This window comes from Notamacropus eugenii, chromosome X (genome assembly GCF_028372415.1).
Source record: "Notamacropus eugenii isolate mMacEug1 chromosome X, mMacEug1.pri_v2, whole genome shotgun sequence".
NCBI lineage: Eukaryota > Metazoa > Chordata > Mammalia > Diprotodontia > Macropodidae > Notamacropus > Notamacropus eugenii.
This window is the reverse complement of record NC_092879.1, coordinates 60580340-60600619: the sequence shown is the minus strand read 5'-3', so window position 1 is coordinate 60600619 and position 20280 is coordinate 60580340. Positions and strand designations below refer to the sequence as shown.

The window sequence follows — 20280 nt, the reverse complement described above, 5'->3', positions numbered from 1 at the left end:
GACAGATTCAGGGAAAGGTAAGCCATGGCACCTGTGGCAAATAACGGCTGCTGGCCTTCTTCCTGCCCAGTGCTTTCTCCCATATGTGTGTGGTTTTGCTTTTCTCTCTATCTCTATCTCTCCCTTGCTGTGCCTCTCTGTCTGTGTCTCTGTTCCCTTCCCTTCCCTTCCCTTCCCTTCCCTTCCCTTCTTTTCTTTTCCCTCTCATTTTGTTTTTCTTTTTCTGGAAATCTCTCTTTCCCTTCCACCCCATACAACTGAGCCTTTCTTGTAATATAAGAGAAGTTAAGCAAAAAACACTCAATACAATATCTTTGTCTGAAAATGTATACAAAATTCTGCTTTAGTAATCTCCTGCCCTGCCCCTCTGCTTAGAGGATGAAACATTTATTAAATACTTATTATGTGTCAGGGACTGTGCTAAGTATTGAGATACAAGAAAAAGTAAAAATCAGTTCATTTTCTTAAGAAATTTAGTCTAATGGAAGAGATCACATACCAATAATTATGTACAAACTAAAGATATACAGGAGAAACTGGACATCATCGACAGAAGGAAGGAGTCTAGCATTTCAGCTGAAACTTGAGGAAAGCTGAGATGAAGGAGGGAGAGCATTCCAGGCATGGGGGACAGCCCTGGAAAGTGTCTGCAGTTGGGAGCTAGATAGAGTGTCTGGTTCCAGGAATGATAAGGGGGCTGGTGGTTGATATAGCCAATCTTGGGCTTTAGGAAGATCATTTTGCCAGCTGAGTAGATGATGGACCAGAGTGGGGAAACATTTGGGGCAAGGGGACCAAGTGGGGACTATTGCAGTCATCTGGGTGTAAAGTGGTAAGAACCTGCACCAGGGTGGTGGCAGCTTCTGAAGAGAGATGGGAATGCTTGCAAGGAGAGTTTCAAAGGTAGAACTGATAGGCCTTGTCAATGTCCCTCCTGTTAAAGGAGATTCCATCTCAGAAGGGGAGACAAAATAGAAACGGGAACTGGAAAGTTGGATGTTATATGATCTCTCCTTTCCTTTTCACCCACCAAGCACTTATTTAGCACCTACTGCATGCTTAATTGGCATTGAGGAGAAATATAATAAGGAATATAATATATTATATTTATATTATAATATAAATATAATAAAGACAGTTTCTGTCTTCACAGAGCTTAGAATCCACTAGGGCTATAGATAGCATATACACTGATAAGTAAACATGAGAGACCTACAGAATAAATATGTATCTATATCTATATCTATTTCCTTCTTCCCATCTCTTTGCGTTCAGCCTCTTTCACTTAAAAAAATGAAAACAAGTGTTATTTGGTACTTTTTGTATTTCTATCTATCACTAGCTTATTTTGCTGTCTCAGGCTGGTGATACATCCATTCATTAGCTGTGCCCAGGAGGGATCTGTTGATCAAATTGGGATCTTATTGTTTCCCACCAACCAAGCTCCAGAGCAAGTACGTAGCACGCTTGCTTTTTGAAACAGAGACACTACAGGGACAGCACATTGAGTTCCATGTCCGCAGGCTCCTGGTGGAAATAAAGCAGCCCCATCGCTGACATGTAGGGAAGCCTGAGTCTGGTGGAGGCCCGAGGGGGTTAGCTCAGCATGCGGACTCAGTCTGCTGCTCTTTGGAGCAGTCTGGAGTCGATTATCCCTCATTTGAGGAGTTATCTGTCCAGTTCTCTTGGCCGATTAAGTGGCTGATAGCTGGGAGGCCAGGGAGGTACAGTTTGTACACAGTTGTCCTGGCTGTGTCCTAATTAGAGAGGGACTCAGGCGCCCCATCACGTCTTTGATGGCTCCTGACCTCAGGCTGTCTTATATGCCTTCCTGTCTGTGCCACCCTCTGACACTGTGGAAAATTGGAAGATGAAAATCAATAGAAATGGTACTGATTTACCGAGTTAGTCACTGTGGGGGTTTTGTCAGAAATTCTCCTGGGGTGGTGCTAGGAGGAGGAAGCCTTGTCAAAGTCATTCATGCTACTGATTGTCCTCCTTTCTTCATATTCAAATGATTTTTTTCTGATAATTGTTAAGGATGGATGTTTGGACTTTTCCCACCCCCACCACACCCCATCATTGGGAATGACACCTGTCATTTGCACTATGGAATCATAGATCATAGACTTAACCTTGGTAGTCATTGGGTTCATTTCCCTCCACCCCAATATTTTTACAGAGAAGGAAAGAAACTAAGACTCAAAGAGGAGAATCTACTCATATTAGCTCACACAGGTAGTAAAGGATTAAACTCAGTATGATTTTAGGTCCTCTGGCTCCATTCTCTGTCTTTTTGCTGCCTTCCATTCAAAATTAAGAATAAATGATATTTTGGGGGAGTGTTGCTTGAAATAATTTGCTTTTAACAAGTCTTGTTGGCAAAGATTTTGTGTGACCCAAGGAATGGAATGGAATGGAAGATGATAAAGAGTTGTGAGTTTGGGAAAGACAGGTGAAGATAAGTGACTGAGGTAGCTTGGTAACTGTAGCCTGGTGAGCAGTACTCTCCAGCAAGCAGAGACTAAGATTTTACTATTCATTAGTCTCTTAATCCCATCAATAAAGGAGCATTTATTAAGTACCTGCTTTGTGCCAGGGCCATGCAATTACAATGAATGAAATATTTCCTGTTGGAAATGAGCTTGTCTTCAGAGGAGAGACATTAAGGCCATGTGTAAGTATACCTTGATAGAGTGCTGGGTCTGTAGTCAGAAAGATTCATCTTCCTGGGTTCAAATATGGCCTCAGACACTTATTAGCTATGTGACCCTGGGTAAGTCACTTTATCCTGTTTGCTTCAGTTTTCTCATCTGTTAAATGAGCTAGAGAAGGAAATGCCAAACCTCTCCAGTTGTCCAGAAAACCCCACATGGGGTCTCAGAGAGTCTGACACAACTGAAAGAACTGAACAACAAAAATGAGTACATACAGAATAAATAGAAAAAGAATAAGTACAAACCGAAAGAAAGTAGTTCAGTCCAAGGGAAGGGCACTAGCAGTTGGGAGTGGAACCGGAAAAGGCTTCATGCAGAAGATGGTACCTGAGCTGAGTCTTGAAGGCAGAGAGGGATTCTGTGAGGTGGAGGTGAGGAGGGAGGGCATTCTAGGCATGGAAGATAGGCAGCCAGTACAAGGGCAGAGAGACGGGAGATGGCGGGTCTTCTGTGAGGGGAAGAGGAGACTATTTTGTCTGGGTTGCCCAATACAGGAGGGAGAATATTGTCCAATTCAGCCAGATAGATGGACTGGGACAAGATCATACAGGGTTTGCAAAGTCAAAAGAATTTTGGATATGATATTTGTAGCAAAAGAGAGCCATTGATAGGGGAAGTGACTAGATCCGAACTGGACTTTGGCAACAATGTGAAGGATGGACAGGAAAAGGGAGACGAAGCAGGAAGGTCAGTTAAGATAATGCTACAATAATCTGAGGAGGAAGTGTTGGGGAGTCTAACAGAGAACACAGTTGTATGATTAGAAAGGAAGGATAGGGATGTGGGAGTCAGGATGCCCGGAATTCAGCGCAACAGAGCTAGGATTCAAAAGGGTTTTGAAATACTTTGAGCACATAATCTCATCTGATCTGTGCCTCATCCCAACTCTTTTCCTATTGGTTCTCTTATTATCCTCACTTTACACGTTGAAGGAAGAGGTTCAGAGAGTTAGTGACTTGCCCAGATTTCACGGCTACCAAGGATCTGAGGTAGGGTTTGAACCATACTCCAGTTTTCCTTATTCTAAGAGCAGCACTGTCCACTGTTTGTGTGACTGAGCAAGTCCCTTTGTCCTCTGCAGCCCCTTCTCCCTAGGGCACTTCCTAGATTTGAACCCAAAGTAAAATCCAAGAAGATAATTCAGGTCTCTGGGACTTGTGTCAGCCTCCCCGTGAGCTGCCACTGCACAACCAGGCTCATGGAGAGCAGCCTCAAAGGGACAATAGCCAAGTGGGGCAAGGATGCTGCTTTGGAAACATCGTGGGATTCTGATCTTACCATTTACGGCATGATGCCCATCATCTTCAGCGCAATTTGCAAGTTGTTGGAATTCGACTCCTTCATTAATGGAATAATAATGATACTACTGTTGTGGCTGCTGCTTCTGCAGCTGCTGCAGAAGATAGCAGAAGCTGGCACTCATATGGCATCTTCAAGTTTGCCAGGCACCTTACCAGCATTACCTCATTTCATCCCTACAGACATCCTGAGAGGTAGGTGTTTTTATTATTACTGATGAGGAAACTGAGGAAGACAGTGGTTAGGTGACTTGGACAGGTCATACAACTAAGTAAATGTCTGAGGTGGGGTTTGAACCTGAGGTCTTCCTGACTCTGAATTCAGTGCTCCATTCCTTGTGCCACCTAGAGACCTCTTGTCCTTAAAGGGGACTTGAAAGTTCTTTACACTTCTAAATCTTTCTAGCCTTTTTTCTCTATGTTCTTCTCTGTCTCTCTCTCTCTCAATATAGTCATTTATAAAGTTATACACACATATACATGTATGTATATGGCCACATATTTAAAATTAAACCCTACATGGATATTTATACATACACACACATATAAAATCAAACCCAAGTTTGAGATAAGTATGTATGTCCATTTCTTTTCTTTCTTTTTTCAATCATGTTTGTTGCAGCCATAAGAAATATGTATCCTTTGACTTAATATTGGTGAAATCCTACCATACAATATTTTGCAGGAGTAAAGTAAATCATAGGATCCTAGATCCTGGGTTAGAAGGGACTTCAGAAGCCATCGAATCTAATTCCTTCATTTTTCATGGGGAAACTGAGGCCCAGAAAAGTTAAGGAACTTGTCCAAAGTCACATGAGTAATAAGTGCCTGAGGTGGAGTTGGAACCCTGGATCAGTGCTCTTTCCACTGTTCCATGGAGTGATAGGAGCCTCTTTTCACTTGTACCTTTTTCCATATCGCTACCAGTCAGTTTTCTTGCAACATCTCTCTCTCTCTTTACTTCCTAAACCTTTAAATTAATTTTTAACACACTGTGTGCCTTCTTTGTGCCTTAGGAACTGAAGACAGTTTCAAAGAAATGTGTCCCTGATGGGGAATTGGGATACCTGGGTTCTAGTCTGAGTATGGCCTGCAAGGTGCTGACCCTCTCTGGGCCCCAGTTTCCTCATCTGGAAAAGGAAGGGTTGGGACTAGATGAATTTTCAGGTCCCTTCCACAGCTCTGGAATGTTGTGATTTGCACTGAGCTTTGCTATTTTTAGGGAGATCATGTGTCTGTCAGATGACAGTCCCCAAGCCAAGATACGAGAGGAAGATGGTGGCAAAGTAGGGAATCTGTCTGTTTGTCATAGATACAGTAAGTTCTGACATTAGTAGGTCATCTTCTATAGTTCAAGTTTTAAATAGCTGCTTTCTGATGGACTGATGTGCTAATGATGATGGCAAACAGGCTTGTGGAGCTCATGCTCACACCTCGTCCCATTCATTTATACTTCTGGTCCTGACTGGTGATTTGATGAATAAAATATTTCTTTAAGTTAAGAGATTCCAATTTTCCCTGTCTGAAAAGTAATTGAAACACTCAAAAATCAATCCACTATCCCTTTTCCTCTCCCCTCCCCCCAGCCATCTTTAGGCAGCTAAGTGTCAAAGTGGATAGAGTGCTGGGCTTAAAATCAGGAAGATCTGAGTTTACATGTGGCCTCAGATAGTACTAGCTGTGTGACCCTGGGCAAGTCATTCTGTCTGCCTCAGTTTCCTCAACTGTAAAATGAGGATTATAATAGAACTTAGATCTCAAGATTGTTGAGATAATATTTATAAAGTTCTTAGAACAGTACCTGGCATATAGCAGGCACTTAATAAATCATTCCTTCCTTCCTTTCTTCCTTCCTTCCTTCCTTCCTCCCTCCCTTCCTTCCTTCCTTCCTTCCTTCCTTCCTTCCTTCCTTCCTTCCTTCCTTCCTTCCTTCCTTCTTTCCTTCCTTCCTTCCTTCCTTCCTTCCTTCCTTCCTTCCTTCCTTCCTTCCTTCCTTCCTTCCTTCCTTCCTCCCCAATGTGTTTTCAGAAATAGCCAGAGAAGCTAATTACTGGTGACAAGTAAAATATTTTTCATAACAGATAATGTAGTTATCTAAGGGATTTTGTCAATACATTTCTGATGTGCATTTTTTTTCTAAAAAAATCTTTACAAAGTTCTTAGCTTCAGGTCTAGCCTACAAGAAAGAATTGACTGAATTGTTATATATTAAAAAGACATGGTGTACTTTGGGAAAGATGGTAGTTTCAACATACGAACCAGTTCTCCCCACGTATCTCCCCCAGCAACACCCCTCCCACCCCACCATATACACTCATAAAAGCTACCAGTCGGGAAAAGGGATGGGGGGGAGATCAGAGAGGAATCTAAAACTCTTCAAAAAGAAAAAAAACTTGCAAGAAGGATATAGTAGGGGAAGGCAGTCTACAAATTTCCTGCAACATCAGCCCACAGTAACATAGTGACTGTCTAGCTAACAGTGACCTCCACAGCTTTATATGGTATTGCCCTTCCATAAGGATACAGCAGGGGAACACAAGGTGGATATATGCAGCATAAAATGACTTTGAGGTATTTCTTTATGCCTCTCAAACCGGCAAAAAATAATTAGAACTGACAAAGCTAAATGCTGGCAGGGTTTTGGAAAAGCAAGAATGCTTATCATACACTATTGGTAGAATTGCAAATTGGAAGAATCTTGTTGGTCAAGCAGTCTAGCAGTAACACAAGAGTTATAAAAAATAATCAAGCCTTTTCACTCATTTCATTTTGGAGAATATGATCTAAGATTGTCAAAAAGAAAAATGATCTCATATTTTTTAAATATATAACTGATTGTGAATGTTTGAATAAAATCTGGCCTATCAATAGAGTAGAATACAACACCATTAATAATTATGAATATATGGAATATAAAGAACTTTAGAAAGCTTAAGTGAGCCCCAGTGAGTGAAGGGCAGATATATACAGTCACTACAATTATACAAAAGGTAAGATGTATACAAAGAGAATGAATAGCTATATAGAATGATGGCATAACAAATTATTGTGAACATTGAATGCAAGATTCTTTTTAGAGTAAAAATGGTTGTAAATATATATTAGTTCTTATTGTTGTTTAAAGGAGAATACTTTAATAGGGACTGAACATATGGTTTTACTGATGTAAGAAGCTTCTAGATGAGCAGACTCTCTCCACCAAGACAGGTTGCTATCTTTTCTGCCACTTATGGTCTTAGAAAGTTGCCTAGAGCACTGAGGAGTTAAATGACTTGTCCAGGGTCCCACAACCAGTAGGTGTTAGGAGTGAAACCAAGGCCTTCCTGGCTTTGAGTCTGGTTTACCTTCCACTATAGGCCTCTGCCTCCCTCTATTTTGCAGATGAAAGAACTGAAGCTCAGAGGTGTGAGGGGCTGTGCACAGCATCACATAGATGGCAAGAGGCAAATCTACTGCCTCTTTTCCTTCTAATCTCAGCTCCTTCCTTCAGGGATGGAAGCCCCAAATTTCCCAAAGCATCTACTTTGGTTCTAGGTGTTCTTTACACGTGTCCACTGCCCATGTGTGTAAACCTCTGCCCCCAAATTCTGCATGCATGTATATTCACCTTTGTATATTTCACCTAACCCTAAACTTTCTCTTCCACTCCTCACCATTCCATCCCATCTTCCCCAGCAGATTGCCTCCTCCATCATCCTTACTTTCTCACTTATCTTTAGTCTTTCCTTATCTACTGGCTGCTTCTCTGTTGCCTACAAACATACCCATATCTCCTCTATCCTCGAAAAAACTCACTTGATCTATTAATTCCCACTAGCTATTGTCCCATATCTCTCCTCCCTTCTTGTGGCTGAATTTGAGAAAACCGTCTACAAATGTTGCATCCACTTCCTTTTCTCTCATTCTCTTTTTAACACTCTAAAGTCTGGCTTCCAACCTTTTCTCTCAAAAATTACCAATGATTTCTTAATTGCCAAATCCAATGAATTTTTCTCAATCCTTATCCTTCTTGGCATCTCTGTAACCTTTGACACCGTTGATCATCTTGATACTCTCTTCTCTCTAGGTTTCTATGACACTGCTGTTTCTCCTTCTAGCTGTCTGATGCTCCTTCTCAGTCTCCTTTACTAGATCGTCATTCAGGTTTCACTGACTAGCCATGGGTGGCCCCCATTGCTCTATCCTGTGTGTGCTCTTCTCCCTCTCTACTAGATCATCATCCAGGTTTCACTGACTAGCCATGGGTGGCCCCCATTGCTCTATCCTGTGTGCCCTCTTCTCCCTCTCTACTATTTCATTTGGAGATCTCGTCGGCTGTCATGGATTCATTTATCATCTTTATTCTGATGTTCTTAAATATACTTATCCAGCCCTAACGTCTCTCTTAGCCTCCAGACTCACATCTTTAGCTATTTATTAGACATCTTAAACTGGATGCCCCAAAGAAATCCTAAACTCAACATTACTGAAACTGAAGTCATGATCTTCCCCCCTTTTAATTTGGTGGTGTTGTTCAGTCATTTTTCAGTTGTGTCTAACTCTTCATTATCCCTTTTGGGGTTTTCTTGGTAAATATCCTGGGCTGGTTTGCCATGTCCTTCTCCAGCTCATTTACAGATGTGGAAACTGAGACAAAGAGGCTGAAGTTACTTGCTCAGGATCACCCAGATAGTAATTGTCTGAAGCTGGATTTGAACTGAGAAAGAGGAGTCTTCCTGACTCCAGGCCTGGCTCTCTAACTGCCCTTCGAAGTTACCCCCTTCTAAATTTCCCTGTTATTGTCACTCAGGCTCATGACCTAGGTGTTATCCTCAATTTCTCTCTCACCCCCGCCCCCCATATCCAATCTATTGCCAGGTCCCCTTCACATATGCCTGCTTCCCTCCTTTGAAACAGCCACCGCCCTGGCCCAGAGCCTTGTCACCTCACGCATGGGTTATTATAATTGTTTCTCTGCTTCAAGTCTCTCCCCACCCCAGTCCATCTTGCATTCAACTGTCAAATTCATTTTCCTAAAATTTAAGTCTGCCCACATCATCCTGAAAGTCAATAAACTCTAGTGGCTCCTTATCACCACCAAGATCAAATATAAAATCCTCCGTTTCATGTTCAAAGCCCTTCGTAACCTGCCCCCCCTTCAAGTCTCCTCATACCTTACAACCCCTCCCCTGACTGAAATCCAGTGACGCTTGCCTCTTTGGTATTCCTAGCATAAGATGCTCCCTGTCTGGACTCTGAAGCTGGATTTGCTTCCATTTTAGCATCTGCCAAATGAGTAGTTCCTAAGGTTCCCTCTGGCTCAAAAATTCTATAATAATAGCTAACATTTACATAGTGCTTTCAGGTTTGGAAAGCTATTTACATATACAGTCTCATACCTTACCCTTCCTCTCCTCCATGTTCTCTTTGATCCACTGGCACTGGCTTCCTTGCTGTTACTCAAACAAAACACTCCATCTTGACTCTAGGCACTTTTCCTGGTTACCCCCCTTGCCTGGAATTCTTTCCCTCCTCATTTCTGCTTCCTGGCTTCCTTCAAGTCCTAACTAAAATCCCATTTTCTACAGAAAATGCTTCCCAACCCCTCATAATTCTGGCACTTTCCCTCCAATAATTATCTCTCATTTATCCTGTCTGTGGCTTGTTTGTATGTAGTCATTTGCATGTTGCCTTCCCCATTAGAATGGGAGCTCCTTGAGAGCTCAATTGTTTTTTGCCATTCTTTGTATCCCCAGCACTTAGCACAGTGCCTGGCACATAGTAGGAACTTAATAAATGCCCACTGACTAACCAGGGTGGTGATAATCCCATTATACTCTGTCCTGGTCAGACAACATCTTGAGTATTGGGGTAGGCACCACATTTTGGGAAGGACATTGGCAAGTCAGAGAATATATAGATGAGTGTGATCAGAATGGTGAAAGGCCTTGAGGTCATAGTGTAGATGACTATGACTAACTGGAGTACTGAAGGGTGTGCAGACCTTGTAGGAGGGAATTGATGGCTATCTTTGAGAATATGAAGTGGAATCATATGGAAGAAAGGTTAGCTTTGTTCATGGGGCAGAATGAGGAGAAATGGGCTGAAGTTGCAAGGATCAGCTCAGTTTTTGATTTCAGAACAATAATAGTAAAAATAATAGCTAGCTTTTATACAGCATTTTAGGGTTTGCAGAATGCTTTACACATGTTATCTCATTCAGTTCTCACAACAACCCTGGGATGTAGTTGCTATTATTATCCCCATTTTACAGGTGGGGAAACTGAGGCAGGTAGTGGTTGTGGCTTGCTTGGGGTTCACACCACTTAGTATGTATCTAAGGTTAGATTTGAACCCGGATTTTCCTGGCTCCAGACTCAGCGCCGTATCCAATGAGTCACTTAGTTGTAATTGACAATGAGAGCTATTCTAGAGTACAACCTCTAGAGGGAAGCTTCCTTGCTGGAAACTAATTGACCAGGATGTTGTAGGGGGTTGGACTATCTGGCCTTTTTAAACCTGACTCCATGGTTCTGTTCTGTTCATTCTGTATCAGCTCACACAACTCTCCCCAGGTTTCTCTGAACCCTTCGCTTCAGTCATTACCTACAGCACAGTAGTATTTCCAACAACTCTGAAAGTCTGGAAGACTCTGGTCGGTGCCATGACCAATTGTGATTTCAGAGGACAGAAGGTGAACCTTGCTACCTGCATGCAGAGGAGATGAATCCAGGGTGCAGAAAGTCAGGCACTTTTGAACTAGACAGTGTGGGAATTTGTTTTGGTTGACTATGCATATTTATTACAAGGGTTTTGTTTAAGTTGGAGAGGGGTGGGTGGGACAGAAAACAAATGCCTGTTAATCAAAAAATAAAATAAAATAAAATGGGAAAACACATTTTGAAAAAGGAAAGGAACCTGAGTTGTTCCTTGGTCCACATAGTCATTTGAAGTGGAAGAGGGGCTTGGCAGGGGTCCTGAAATAAGAATTAAGATGAAAACCACTGGTAAACATAGGACAGTTCCTAGTCCCTTTCTGACTTTCTCAAGCACAGTCTAAATGAAGACTTTGTGGAGGGGACTATCAAAGCTAGGCCATCTTTCTTTTGGAGATCCCTTGGCTTATATATCTGTCTTGCTGTTGTGATGACTATCCTTTGAAGAGTGGGGCAAAGACTGCTGTGGGTTTTGCATTAACCCAGGATGTCTCCAGTCGCTTCAAGGGGATTCATTTCAACTCAGTGGGCATTCTCAGGCAGCTACCATATTCCATGGCCTGTGTTAGGCACTGAGAATGTAAAGACAAAAAGAAAAGTTCCTGTCCTCAAGGAGCTCATGTTCTCCGTGTTTTCAGCTCCTTTTGAATTCTAGAGAAGTGTCATGAAAGCCAACCACATGAGAATGCCTCAGCAAGCAAGAATTGATTTGAGAATGAGGCCTTCTCATCTTCATGAGAGGCACTGTGGTGTAGTAGATGGATTGCTGGATTGGAATTGGATTGTTGGACTTTGTGTTGGGAGGTCAGAGCCTTAACCTTAAACCTAGACCTCACGCCATTTTTGTCCTTCCTCATAGGAATCCAGAGTCAAAAGGGGAAAGGGAAATAGTGGAAAAGGGGAACACACATTTAGTAAATGCCTACTATGTGCCAGGCACTGTGTTAAATTAAGTGCTTTGCGCATATCTCATTTGATCTTTACAATAACTCTGGGTGGTAAGTGTCATTATTATCATTCCTATTTAACAGTTGAGGAAACTAAGTCAAATAGAGCTTAAGTGACTTGCTCAGCTTCACTTAGTTTGTACATGTCTGAGGCCAAATTTGAACTCAGATCTTCCTGACTCCAGGCTCAGTGCTCTATCTGCAGTACTACCTAGCTGCCCCAAAGGGGTGCAGTGGATAGAGCACCAGTGCAGGAGTCAGGAGGACCTGAGTTCAAATCTCACCTCAGACACTTGACATTCACTAGCTGTGTGACCTTGGGCAAGTCACTTAACCCCAATTGCCTCATCCTGGGTCAACTCCAGTCATCCTGATGAATATCTGGTCACTGGATTCAGATGGCTCTGGAGGAGAAGTGAGGCTGGTGACCTGCACAGCCCTCCCTCACTCAAAAACAAAGTCAAGTGCAAGTCATGTCATTATTTCTCTGATGGCATGGTCTTCTTCGGCATCGAAGGACAAACACACTCCTAGCTGCCCCTAAGGAGTCAGTGAAGTGAGTTATAGTAATTACTGTATACAGTATACAACTCCCAGATTCCTCCAGTCTTGCCTAGTGCTTCAGCCTTTGAGGAGATGCTTGGGGGATAGTGGATAGAGAATAAGTCCTAAAGTCAGGAAGACCTGGGTTCAAGTTTTGCTTCTGATACTTAGTGGCTGTGTGATTCTGAGACTGTGCCACCGTGACCATGACACTGTGACACTGACATTTCTTAGTATCTCCAGGCAACTAAGGCTAGAAACGACACCTATTTGCCTACATGCAGAGTGTTTCCACAATGGACACTCAGTGCTTAGGAAATTACAGGTCTTGACAAATAGAGAATACATTTTCTCTCTGCCCTAGTGGAAGTGCATGAGGAGAAGCAATCCATGGATGGAAGTGTGAGCTGTTATGCTAAGTTATCATCATACCTGACATTTCTGTAAGTTTTAAGGTTTGCTGAGGGCTTCACATGCATTGTCTTCTTGGAGTCTTACTGCATCCAGTGAGGACAGTAATATTCCCCATTTTAGAAATGTGGAAACTGATACTCAGATAAATGACTTTAGAGTAGAGAATCACAGATCCTGAGACAGAAAGGACCTTAGTCATATATGGTTCAATGGCATTGTATTATAGAGGAGGAAACTGAAGCCCAGAAAGGGTAAATGAACTGTCCTGGGTCACACAGCTGGTGAGTGGCACAGCTGAACTGGAAGCCCTGGAAAGATGACACCAAGTCTAGGACTCTGTCTCCTACATCAGGCTAGATGTGGAGATATTCCATAAGTACCTTCATTTCAATTTGATACAATTTGATACATTTCAATTTGATACAATACAAAGACTAACCCTCAAACCATTACCTGATCTCATGGAGCTTACACTCTCCTGGGATGATACAGCATAAAAACAGACGAATAAATGCCAATGTAATTTGAAAAGGGAGAATGCATTGACAGACAACCCAGGGGGCCAATGACATTAGCAATCAGATTGTCAACTGGTACCACTGTCTCAAGTACCAGAAGTCATGGGAAGGTCAAGAACACATGCTCTCCCCTGATCTAACGTGAGAGTCCTTAGCAGTGTAGCTCTACTGTCAAACCAGATGCCTCACATTGACTTCTTTCATGCTCTGATATGAATATCCTTTAGTGATGATATTGGACTCAGTTGCTTTTGGGGTCTGCCATTTAAAGGCTGAAACTTGTCTAGACACATTACAGTTTATTATATGTATTTATAGATGGTATAGAACAGGGATTCAGAACCAGTGGCCTTGAGGCCCACTAGGTCCTTGGGTACAGCCTTTGAACTGAGTCCAAGTTTTACAAAACAAATCCTTTTATCAAGGGGAATTGTTCTGTGAAGTTTGGATTCAATCAAAGGGCCACACTTAAGGACCTTGAGGGCCACATGTGGCCTTAAGGCTGCAGGTTCCCCATCTCTGGACCATAGAATATAAAAATAAATAATTATAACTCACATTTACATAGCACTTTAAGGTTGTCCAAAAAGCTTTGTAGACATTTTAGTTGGGACTTACAACAACCTTGTAAGATAGCAGTTTGTTACATGTATTATTATCTCCATGTTGCAGATGGAGAAATTGAGGTTCAGAGAAGTTCAATGACCTGCCTAAGGCCATAGTGCTAGTAAGTGTCAAAGGCAGTTTTGGAAGCCAGGTCTTCTTGACTCCAAGTCTAGTGCTCTATCCACTCTGCACCTCAGCCTAAAAGATTTCTATGCTTTAATGATGATCCCCATTATTCTAAATCACCTACTATGAATCAAAACAATCCCAGCAGACTTCCTCACTATAACCCAATAAGGATAGAAAAGGAACGATTTTATTCTAAGAATCACCATCAGTCTTTCCATAAAGATGAAGTTAAGATGTATGGTAAAACCTGCTCTTTGGGAGCTATTTCCCCTTGTCCTATTAGGCTGTGGTTAAGGCCCAGGGTTCTCCTTGAATGAGGTCTCTTATGATAGAGGGGCCAGGCAAGTCATGGTTGAAAGTTTCTAAGAGTCAAGTTTGCGATCCCAAGGAACCAGTTACCAGAGGCAGATTATACTGGGCCAGAGATTGTTCACTTGAGTAGCAAACATGATGTGAAGACAAATGTAGGCCACAAGGTAGAAGCCCTGTCTGAGGCCAGGAAGATGACAGAAAGGCATGGGCGGTATCCTAGAGGCAATAGGAAACACATGCCAAAGTCATGTCAACCAGGTCTCCAACAGTGTCTGAGTTTGAGCAAAGATAATTTAGACATAGTTTCTCACACTCAAGGGGTGAGAATTTTGGGTTCTGCCAAGACTGGGCATCTCCTAGTTCCTCTGAATGAACTTCAGCTGTGGACAGCTCCTGACAACAGCTGTTGAGATTTCCTGCTTGAGAAAAAGGCAGTTCCTATGGCTCAGTGAAAACTTTGAGAACAATGACAACGTTTTGATGGATTCATCTAGCCCATGATCACTTTAAAAGGGACACTTGCCAATCATTGATATCATTTTGTTTTTATTGATTTTTCTCTTTTTACATCATCAACATTTCTATCCATATCTTTTTTCCCAGTGAGTCATCCCTTATAAACAAAATTTAAAAAGAAGGGGAAAAAAAACCAAACATTTTTTTCTGTTGTTGTGTTTTAAATCAGTCCCAAATACTTTTTGATGCTTATGATGTTGCTTTAAGATATAATTTTAGGTTCGAAATTGCTAGTCCCCACTCCATTTCTACCTGTTTTCATTTTCCCCCCTTGATTCTAGATGTTTGGTTCCTCCAAATGAATTTTGTTAGCATTTTGTCTAGCCCTAATCTCTTGGTAGTTTGACTGGTATAGCCCTAAATCTATAAATAAATTCAGGTGTTATTTTATTATATTGGTCCAGCCCACTTAATGGACAGTTAGCTTTTAGTTGGTCTTTCTTCCCTCCAATTACTGCAGACGCTTGAAGAGTGTTTTGTGGTTGCATTTGTATAAGTCTTGGTTGACTACTGGATATTTTGTGCATTTTGTAATTATTTTGAATGAGAGTGGCTTTTCTGTGATTTACTCCTAACTATTAATTGCCTTAATTGGTTTCTTTGCTGATTGTCCAGAGGTTTTCCAAGCAAACCATTATGTGTCTGTAAATAGGAATAATTTTCCCCCTCTTTGCCGGTTTTATGCCTTCCGTTTCTTTCTTGTCTTTTTGCTATTTGTAGCATTTCTACAACTATGTCAAATAATGATGAGGAATGTATTTGTTTGCTCCTGTATGGGAAAAGTGTTTTGCCATTACATATAATGTTAACTTTTGATTTAGGGCCATAGTTTTTAATTTTATTTGAAAGTGGTCCATCTATGCCTATGTTTTTTAGTGTTTGTTTTTAATCACAAATTAGTGTTGTCCTTAAGAAAAGCTTTTTATTTGCATCCATATGATCATGTGGTTTGGGGTGTTTTTGGTTTTAATGATAAATCACAGTAATTGTTTTCCTAATATTGAACCACCTTTGCATACCTGGTATAAATCCAATTTGCTCCTAGATCAGCATTATTTTAAAATGGCTTTTAGGCTGAAAGAGCCATGTGCTTTTTTTCCAAGAGATCTCTGACATTTTGGAGATCATTCAGGATGAAATGTAGCCTTCCTAAATTAGACTTCATTTCTTATCTGGTTGCGTGTGGTTAGATATTCATATTGTGGCTCTGGAGTTTGTTTTTCTGCATGCTGATTTTAAACACCAGATCTGAAAGCCAGAGTACTGAATAAATTGCATGGTTCAGTAAAAAGAATGCTGGTCTGGGAACCTGGAGACCTAGGTCCTAGTTCTAGCTCTGGATGGCAAGTCAGTCATTCTTTTGGGTCTGAATTTCCTCCAGTATAAAAGGAGAGAGTTGGAGTAGATGCTGTTTGGAATTCTTACTTGTTATGATTCTATGAATAGATTATATCTTAAAAGTGCTTCCAAGCAGACTCTGGGATTAGAAAATATCTGATTTGAGGGAAATGAAGAATGTAAAAGAGCTCCCATGGTGGTGGGTATGGAGCAATAGACTGGATGTTAAGAGACCTGAGTGCTCATTCTGGCTCTGTTACTAACTGACCAGGCGATTTTAGGAAGGGAACTATTTCCTCTCTAAATTGCAATTTCCTCACTTGGGAAAGGGGTGGAGGGCTAAATGATCTTTTAGGCTCCTTAGGGCTCCAAAATCCTCTGAATTATAGTCAAAGGGCAGGGACAAGACAGAGGGACAGGAATTGTAACAAAAGTTGATATTTATATGGTAGTCAAAAATTTGTAAAATACTCTAATCTAGATTATCTTGGTCAGCCTTACAGAAACTCTGTGAGATAGGCACTCTAGGAATATTATTCTCATTTTACAAATAGGGAAACTGAGACTCAGAGAGGCCATGTGATCTTCCCATGGTTTCAGAGCTAGGTAAGCATCAGAGGTGACTTTTGAACCAATTTCTTGGCGAATCCAAGCCTAGCATTCTATCCACCACATCAAGTACTGGGAGTACGTGAGCCTGACAGGCTCAATTTTACCATTAAAACCAGAGGCATATTTATCTGCTGAGAGTATTGTTGGGATAGGACAGGGAGTTCCAGGTTTGAAATAGCCATTGTGGGGAGTATATTAGATGAGGAACCAAAATGAAAACCAGAATTGTGAGTTGAGATCCAGGGTGCTGTTCACATTGAGACCAGGTCTGTGGTTTCTCTTTCTATTGGAGCTGATCCCTTTCCTTTTCTTCCTTCAGTGGTACTTCATCCATTGATTTTGTTTGTTCAGGGAAACCTTACAAACATCTATTACCAAGAAGAGCCCTTCTCTTTGATTGCCATGGAATAGTTGGGGCATAATAGGTGATTGAGGAAAACTCACCTCCCAGCCTTCTAAGTGGCATTGCTTGTCTTTTTTCCAATTATTTTTTCTTTTCCTCTTTTCCACTCTTCTTTCCATAGGAAAACCTCTGGGAGTTGAGGCATTCCCATTTGTAAGCAGTTCCTCTGCCCTGATTCTGCAGTACTTGGATAATGCCAAGTTTGAGTGACTCATGTTTCAACCCTCCTACTTTTCCTATTGTATTTGAACAGTAACTCAGGAAAGAGGATACATGTAAACAAGAAGGAAATCTCACGGAGAAAGGAACCCAGAACCAATGAAATTGCTACTCTCAAAGACTGTGACCTGTGTCAAAAAGATTTTTTAAAATGGCTCTGCTTCTTAGTATCACAAAGCTGAAAAAGCCTTTAATAAAATCAGTGAAACTGCAGACAGGGAAGGACTATGCAGTCCATTCTCTTTCTCCAGGGCATGATGACATGCTCCCATCATCTAGCAGAAGTGTTCCTCTTACCACAAAAAGCCAATTACTCATTCAATTCAATAGAAAAAATGGAAAGAACAGTTTTTCACTGACCCTCAGTCAGTGGTCTTTCACAAATTCAAAGAATGTAATTGTCCAACCCAAGCCTTATCTTCTCGAAGGTTTCTGAGTATAAAGTCAAAGAAAGAGCTGGACAGGGGCTTAGAGGTCAGGTAGTCAGGACTTTTTTACTGAACAGAAGAGGAAACTGAGGTGCAGGGAAGGGAAGTGGCACTTAGGATCATAGATCTGAAGGTAGAAGGGAGCTCTGAGTCCAATGTTTCAGGAGTTCTTAATCTTTTGTGTGTGTCTTGGACCCTCACCCCAGTTTTTAAATGCACAAAATAAAATGCATAGGATTATAAAGCAAATCAGCTATATTGAAATACAGTTATCAAAATATTTAAATAACAAGTTTCTGGACTCTAGGATTAGAACCCTTGATCCAGGCCATCCCTTTCAATTTATAGAGGTGGAAACTGAACCCCAGAAAGGGAAAGGTTTGAAGAAGTGGAAAGGAGGAGGGGACAGGAAACAGCTTGTACACAGGTATGGTGATGAGATGAATTGTCATGTAGGGGGAAACATACGAGGGTCAGTTTCATTGACACATGGTGTATGAAGGGAAAATGAAGGAAAAGCCTGGAAAAGAATGTTGGATTGAGATCATGAAAAACTTTAAATGCCAAGCTAAGGGGTTTGGTTTTTTTGTCCTAAAAGCAGTGGCAAGTTCCTGGAGCTTCCTAAGTAGGCAATCACCAGTGATAAATGACTAGGAAGTATAAGGTTGTGTGTGTATAACAAGTTTGTTCTGGGTCACTATCCCAGGGCTAGGCTCTCACATCTCTCTCTCTCTCTCTCTCTCTCTCTCTCTCTCTCTCTCTCTCTCTCTCTCTCTCTCTCTCGCTCTCTCTCGCTCTCGCTCTCTCTCGCTCTCTCTCGCTCTCGCTCTCTCTCGCTCTCTCTCTCGCTCTGTTTCTGTTTCTCTGTCTCTTTGTCTATGTCTCTCTCTCTGTCTCTTTCTTTGTGTCTCTCCCTGTCTGTCTCTCTCTGTCTCTTTCTCTCTCTATCTTTGTCCCTCTCTGTCTCTTTCCCTCTCACTCTTTTTCTTTCTGTCTCCCTGTCTCTATCTCTCTCTTGCTTGCTCTGCCTATCTGTGTCTCTCTCTCTCTGTCTCTCTTTCTTTGTTTCTGTCTCTCTGTCTGTGTCTTTCTCTCTCTGTCTCTTTCTCTGTCTGTATCTCTCCGTCTCTTTCTGTCTCTTTCTCTCTCTGTCTTTGTCCCTTTGTCTCTCTCCCTGTTGCTCTTTCTTTGTCTCTCTATCTCTATCTCTCTCTTTCTCTGTCTGTCTGTCTGTCTCTCTCTCTCTGTCTCTCTTGGTTCTAGGGATATCCATGTGGGGGGTTTCTTCTTTACTGATATAAACTAGAACACCCACCAGTTGTGTTCCCCCACTGTTAGCCAGTGGGGTAACTAGAACCCAAGTTCTATTTAACCAGTTGATTTTTCTCTTAGCTTTCACCAAGGGATATTTACTTTGAAGATATAGCAAGAATGAAAGTGCAGTACAAATATTTTTCCTCAACATCTTGAGGGAAACCTGCTAAAGTCTTCTGAAGTTGCCTCCATTTCTGATTCTGCAAGTGCAGACAATCAAAGAGGCTGCCATTTACTAAGTGGCTAGCAGGCCTCTATGGTTACAGAGTATATATCTCCACATGCTCTCAGATCAGTCCAAGCCATTTCTGTTACTCATTTGTTACAACTGTTCTGGAAGCAGGCTCTCCAGCCTCCTTCATGAGGGGAGTAACATCAGAGGTACTCTAGGTATGTGCCAATCTCTTGCATGCGCTTATGACTTTTGGGGAGAGAGGGGGAAGTCTGGTCTTACAACTTTATCTATGCAGCAAACTCTTGGCCTGGAGATTACCTCCACTGATTCAGGTTGGCCATTTGCCTGTAAGGTACAGTCTTAGAGAATTGCCTGGGGGCACTGAAAAATGCCTGTGACTTGCTTATAGTCAGATTGTCATTATATTGTGAGAGTTAGGACTTGAACTGAAGTATCCTGACTGTTTCCACTTTCCCACACTGCCTCCCTAGGCACTATTCATTACCGACATGTATTTTAGAGATGATCTAGTCACAGAGTCTAGTGGAATTCCTTCATTTTACAGAGTAGGAAACTGAGGCCTAGAAAGGGGAGATGACTTGCCCATGGTCATACATGCCAGTTCTAGAGCTGGAAGGGGCCTCAGTCCAAAACTGGCAGGTTCTTTTTACACATTACCATAGTGTGTGGTCATGGCCTCCAACTGTCTCCGTTCTTATGTGACAAGGCCTTGTGTGTGCCAGATCAGCAACCTGATCAGAGGCTGCCGCCACAGCAGGGATTGCCCCTGTGGAAGTGCCCATTACCTCTCTTGTTAACCAGGCCAAGGTTGCCATAACTGTTTCTCAATCTGAATGAACAAGGGACTGGCACTGATGAGCTTGGCACTGTTCCCATATCCTGTGCACCTTAGCCTCATTTACACATTCATCAGGCCATCTTGTGAAATCTTCCTCAGATGCTTTGGCTTGGCCTGGAGGTGACCTTGGGCTTTCAAAGGCTATGAAAGCAAAGCACAAGGTCCCATCATCCTGGAAAGGCTTTGAATCCCACTCAGTGATGGACAGTGTACCTATCATCCAAGGGCCTGCCTTGC

General features: G+C 41.9%; 1 protein-coding gene across 4 annotated transcripts in view; it reads left to right on the top strand.

Moving 5' to 3' along the window:
* Positions 1 to 20280, top strand: part of MCF2 (MCF.2 cell line derived transforming sequence) — a 141732-nt gene that overhangs the window by 16888 nt on the left and 104564 nt on the right. Inside the window, exon 1 of one of the 4 annotated variants that reach the window (XM_072626540.1) lies at positions 3662 to 4210. The exons of 1 other annotated variant lie outside the window; for it this stretch is intronic. In XM_072626540.1, coding sequence (XP_072482641.1) covers positions 3916 to 4210 — 295 coding nt within the window. In that variant the 5' untranslated portion in view covers positions 3662 to 3915. Of the gene's footprint in view, positions 1 to 3661; positions 4211 to 20280 lie in introns of those variants that run through there. 2 more of the 4 variants (XM_072626543.1, XM_072626539.1) reach the window with 2 other exon arrangements.